Genomic DNA, 6,114 nt, shown 5'->3' on the forward strand with positions numbered 1-6,114 from the left:
TGAACCTTATGATGAATATATGAGAATTCATTAATGATTCTATTTATGTACACATTTGAAAAATTCTATTATCAGTTATTAAAATAAATTATCTTACGTATGTTTAGTACACATGGAGGTCCTGGGTTTGAAAATTATTGGTTCTGACTTATGAAGCAGTTAGAGAGGTGGGGTACAGTGGTTCATGCCTGCAATTCCAGCACTTTGGGAGGCCAAGGCAGGAGGATGGCTCAAGGCCAAGGGTTCAAGACCAGCCTAAGCAACATAGTGAGACTCTTCTCTTCAAAATATACAAAAAATTAGCTGAGTGTGGTGGTGCATGCCTGTAATCTCTGGTACTCAGGAGGCTGAGACAGAAGGACCACTTGAGCTCAGGAATTTGAGGTTGCAGCAAGCTATGGTGATGCCGCTACCCTGTAACCTGAGCCACCAAGTGAGATTCTGTCTCCAAAAAAGAAACAACAATAAAACAAAACCCAAAACAAACAAACCAGGTAGAGAGGGGGATAAAATATGAGATAGAGATTATTTGTTGAGAATCAGCTATGGTACTGACAGGATGCTATGAGCTTGATGAGTGTCTTTTACAAAAAAATCTTTATGACAACTTATTGAGGTGGTTATTGTGATTCATAATTTCCAGATGGAAGATCAGGACCTTAGAGACTTTGATTACAGATAGCAAAGAGCAGTCCCGGAATGTGACCCTTGCTTGAGTCCTATCCTTGGGTGAGTGCCATTATTGACACGTGTATCACATGCTCACATTGCGAAGTAGACAATACCACTAATGAAAGGTCAAGAATTCCCTTATGAACAGCAGATGTTACTAACCTTCAAGGCTCTTAGCCACTACGCTAGCTTTGCCATGCTTCTGTGTGGGAATTCAGGCAGTTTTTCAGCAAGTACAAGATGATGACTGGGGTCTTCCAGGAAAATGGACAGAATAGATAAAAGCACCTAGATAGACTCAGGAGACAGGAAACTTTTAACTTTTATTTTTGCCTAGTATGAGCATATTTTCTGCAAAATAGTATGAGTTAAGTACACTCGAATGGAGATAGGGTATTTAAAATACAATTATGACAATTACAAAAAAAAAATTCTTAACATGAATGTAGAAGAGCAAAGAGCCTGTAAACAAAACAAAAACAAAAATAAATGAATAAGAACAAAATCTCCCCAAGTTCTAGATAGCCTATTCATTTCTTTTCTTTTCCAGGTGGAAGTTTCCTAGAACAACTGTTGGGATAAGTTTCAGAGTCGAAGACAGTTATTTCACCGAGAACATGCATCTGATTCACGGAAGGTCTATGTTCCAGACTGGGCAGCCAAGGCTAAGTATCTTCCTATTTCATTGAGGTCTCAGGAAAATGCAGGCTTTCTGGACATGTAAGGTCACTGCTTAGTGCAGCTGTATTTAATTGGTGTGAGTCCATACACCTCATTTAGGTTTAAAAATAGGTGTTGTCCTGGCCCGTGGTCCCGAGCTGCAAGTATTCCAGAGTACCTTTTTTATAGCTGGCTACCCGTCGTGGTTTTTGGTTTCTTATCCCCGTAGCCTCCCTTTTCTTTAAAGAGTTGGCAATCATGTCTGAAAACTCTGCTTGCAAACGCTGTTGATTCTCCCTGGATATAAGGTGGGGGAAGAGAAAATGAGCTTCTTGGTAATTCATGCAGAATATTCCTTAGCTCCAGAATAATCAGTTCAGTTACGCAGTTACTCTTTGAGTGGCTACTCTGTGCTGGACACCAGAAGTCCAGAGAATATAAAATAATCCTCGCCTTTGGTGAGCTTAAAGAACTGTCATCCCTGCTATGTAGTTGTAGAATAAGCAGAATATATTTCAAGCAGGAAATCAGACGTCAATTTCAAAGGGAAACAACCTGATGTTGGAATTCAGAGGCCTGGTTAGGAGGATCCAGGTTTACACATAGCATTGGAAGAAGGGGCCAGTTGCTGTGGAGGATTCTAACCTGTTGCAAACTCTGAAAGCCCAATTGGCTCCCCCACATAGCTATGAGTGTGGATTTTGTTTGGGGATGATCTACAATAGTAGAGAATTTCAAGAGTTTAGAATGGATTTGGGGCACTTCTAATTAGGGACAAGTTTTCCTGTGCTCCAGGGAATAGCTGGGTGGTTTTGACTCTCTAGAGGCTTGCCTTCTGTCTGGATCTGGCATCTGGGTCTCTCCAAGATAAGGTTTGCAACCATCACAAAAGCCATTCCAAAAGCCGTGACAACAGCCACATGACTGATTGCCACAGCATCTACTGATAGGTAACTGGCCAACAATTTGACTTACCTTAAGAAGAACTGAAACCTGTCAGTCAGACCTGAAACTTTGTCTTCCTCAACTCAGGGAGAGCAAAATCTCTATGGTAAGACCCCAAACTAAACTTGGGCCTAGGGAGTTCCTGTTTTTAGCAGGTGGCTCAGCAGAAAGATGAGGACAGGAGTAGCAATGCAGAAAGCCTCTTTGGCCCCAGGATGTGCTACTCTTGTGAGAACCAGACATGCATGAGGTAAGCTCTAACGTGTCTTCTGTTCTCCTGAGCAAGCCCAGAAAACAATGATAGCTTTGCTGTGCTTCAGTGTGGGGAAACGGAGTCAGTTTTCAAGTAAGGGCAAGATGCATTTACCCGGTGTATTCTGGGAAATTGGGCAGAATGGATAGAAGCACAGACTCAGGAAATTTTAACTGTTATTCTTGCCTGATAAACAGAATGTTTTCTGTAAGAATTGTGAGTTAAGTATACCTTAATGGACATAAGGTATTCAAAGTAAAATTGTGACAGTTAAAAAAATCCTAACATAAATACAGAAGAAAAAAGAACCAATACAAAATGCAAAACAAGAAAACCCAAATAAGTGAAATAAGAACAAATCTCCAGTTCTAGCTGGTCTAGTCATTCCTACTCTTTTCCAGGTGGAAGGTCCCTGGATCAACTGTTGGACTGAGGCTCCAGAGTCAGAGGTAGTTATTTCACTGAGAACAGGTATCTGATTCCCTGAAGAAAGTCCATGTTGCAGACAGGGCAGCCAAGGCTAAGTGCTTTTCTGTTTCATTAAGGTCTCAGGAAAATTCAAGTCGTCAGGGCACTCAGTTTCTAGCAGTCTGAGAAGGGAAGTTCCTAAACCTTCTTATGTGTGTTGCCCTTTGCCTTGCATTCAGTATATCACTGATGCTTGCAAGGAACTTGGCAACATAAATTGGCTCCACAACTTAGGAAGCCCTCACCCTCCCTCTCACACCCTGAGGCTTACACAGTGGGAGGGGTCGGCAGGTTGTATTTCTGGTCCTTCATCCCGGTCAGCCAGTAGGTGATCTCATTGCCTCTTCCCTAGTGAGACAAAAGAGTTATGTACCTCCCACAAAGATAATGAGTACAGTTCTAGCCCACTATCCTACAATGATCCGTTTCCAAGAGATATATTTTACTTCTGTGCTTCTTAGCTGTGCCCATATTTAGGCATGTCACACATTCTTGTTACGACTTGCACTACTTCTAGACAGATCTTGATTTCCCAATGCCATTTGAAAAGCAAGTCTCTCATTCACCAGATGTGCTTTTCTTAAATTAGAGTTTTCTTTTCTTTCTCCCAAGAAACATTTCCAAGTATCATTCTAGCAATATTACAAGAACTCTAACTTTAAAAGGAAGAAAATTCATCTACAATTCTGCTACTCCAACTAATCCAACCAGTTTTTATTGTCTACATTTTCTTCTAGCTCTTTTTACAACAAAGTTGTGCTGCAAAATTTTTGCCACAATTTCCCTACCTTAAGTGTGTAAATTATCAATACAAATGCATCATAATAAACACTCATTAAGTAATATTTGCTGGTCCCACCTGGAGGCTATGTAATGTATGGAAACTTACTAGAAACCCTGTTTTTGCTAATGCTTGTATTTGGAGACAGGAGACTGGATAATTATGTATATTTGCCGGCTGTGTTTGGAATGCAGTAATTCATAAACCACTTATATTTTGGGGAGAATTCTCTGTGGACTTATGGAGGACTCAAAAAGCAAACACAATGTTAGGACGTTTTTCAGGAAAGGAGCTTTTCCAAATTCCAGTCCAAGTGGAAAAGCCAGAAGAATTATGGCTACTGCAGACAGATCGTCTTGCAATCAACAGTTGGCTTCAGACCAGTTGTGAAAAGATTGTAATAACTTTCCGAAAGGAGCCTGAGAACCAACTGGAGACAGTTGCTGGCTTTGGAGGGCAGCTGTTTCAAATGTGAGGAACAGCATGGAAAATCTGGAGTGGTGATTCTCAAACTTCAGTGTGATCACAGTGTTACAAAGATAGATTCCTGATCTGCGCCTGCAGAGTCTCACTTCATAGGCCTGGTGGGTGCCTGAACACCTGCATTTTAACAAGTATCTACATGAGGCCAAGTCAGGGTATGGGGCCACACCTTGTGATTCACTGATCCAGAGCTTCAGACTGGTAAAGCAACTGGCAAGTGAGATGATCTCAGATCACAGCCACACCTCACAGCAAGAGTAGGGAAGTAAGTGAGAAGATGGGGTTTTGATAGAAGTTAAATTAAGTCCTGGATGAGATTGTGGCTCTTAGATTTGGAGGGGGAACTGGGGACAGAACCTGGATACATGTGAAGGAAATAGTGCCAGCATTTTATAACATATTGGTTAGAGTTAAAAATATCAAGAGGGCTCTTTGGAGTAAAGTAAGTTCTGAGTTCACATTCTTCAGTGGTGGCTTCTCCTATAGAGGATGGTGGGTGATCATCACAGGGAGTACAGAAAGGATTCTTCACCTGCATGCTCCTCAGCTTTCCTGGCTAAGTCAAGGGAGGTGGACCCAGTGTGTCTGAGAGCTTGTTCAGCATATTCTCTCCCTGAATTCCTTACCTTTAAGTACGTTTCTCCCCTCACTTCATACAAGAACTGGTGTTCAGTTCTCTTCAGGATGGCGATAGTGGAGCCACTCACATGAATTCTCAAGGCTGAAAATGCAAATAGATAAATAAAAATCTCTTCCATTTTGTAATCTGTTATATGGTCACTTTAGTTTCCTCTTGATTCAGAATATCAAGAACACCTGATCCAAGTATCACACGTCAAGGAGAAACTATTGGCTATTGTAGCAAATGAACACTTAAAAATATTATGGGAAGCAAGGGTCTGGTATCAGCTTTCAGGGGCTGGAGTGACAATGCTTCCCAGTTTCATTCCATAGAGTCTCCTTCCAGCAACAAGTGGTACCTAGGTTTGGATTTGGTTTGCAGTGTCAAGTATGGGAGTTGGAATTGGCTTTGGTTTTGAGTCCCTGTGTTCCAATAAGTAACCGAAGTGTTGAGAGCAAGGTGAAGATTCAGGAGAGAGTTACAGGGTCTTTTTTTTTTTTTTAAAATAAGAGACAGGGTCTCTTTTTGTTGCCCTGGCTGGAATACAGTGGCATCATCATAGCTCACTGCAGCCTCAAATTCCCGGACTCAAAAAATCCCCCTGCCTCAGCCTCCCAAGTAGCTGGGACTACAGGCTAATTTTTAAATTTTTGTAGAGATAGGGTCTTGCTATGTTGCTCAGGCTGGTGTTGAACGATTGGAATCAAGTGATTCTACTCCCTCAACCTCCCAAAATGTTGGACTGTAAGTATGAACCACAGCACCCAGCCCAGGGTCTTGATTTTCTCAATTTTTCTTCTTCTGGAATATTGTTATCCTTTTGACAAACGAGTGGTGAGGGCATTCCCATTCATAGGGTCTACCACCTTTCCTGCCATAGGTGCCTAATAGCCACACCACAAACAATAACAGTAGTAAGAATAATGGCAACTACAAATTGCACGCCTACTGTGTACCACAGAATTGCTATCAATCAATGCTTAATGTGACGTCATCCCAAATCCTTCCAGGAACCCGCCTAGCAAAGTTGGTATCTCATCTGCAAAGACATATCTTCATTTTCTGAAATCTAGACATATCAGGTGACTTCCCCCTCCCCAATTTATGCTGATAGTGATTAGCATCATTAGAATTTTAACCCAAGTGTGTCTGACCCCAATCTTACTCTTTTCTTTATGGAGTGATTTTTCCTATACACACTAGTAGCAGATTGTCAGTAGACTACCAAGA

General features: G+C 41.5%; 1 protein-coding gene across 1 annotated transcript in view; it reads right to left on the reverse strand.

Moving 5' to 3' along the window:
- Positions 1-1,152: 1,152 nt before the first annotated feature.
- Positions 1,153-6,114, reverse strand: part of GUCY2C (guanylate cyclase 2C) — an 82,336-nt gene continuing 77,374 nt past the window's right edge. Inside the window, exons 24-26 of the mRNA XM_023517909.1 lie at positions 4,889-4,983; positions 3,270-3,346; positions 1,153-1,629 (exon numbers count right to left, since the gene is read on the reverse strand). Coding sequence (XP_023373677.1) covers positions 1,455-1,629; positions 3,270-3,346; positions 4,889-4,983 — 347 coding nt within the window. The 3' untranslated portion in view covers positions 1,153-1,454. The remainder of the gene's footprint in view (positions 1,630-3,269; positions 3,347-4,888; positions 4,984-6,114) is intronic.

Source organism: Otolemur garnettii, unplaced genomic scaffold (assembly GCF_000181295.1).
Source record: "Otolemur garnettii isolate 467f Iridium unplaced genomic scaffold, OtoGar3 scaffold00124, whole genome shotgun sequence".
Classification (NCBI taxonomy): Eukaryota; Metazoa; Chordata; class Mammalia; order Primates; family Galagidae; genus Otolemur; species Otolemur garnettii.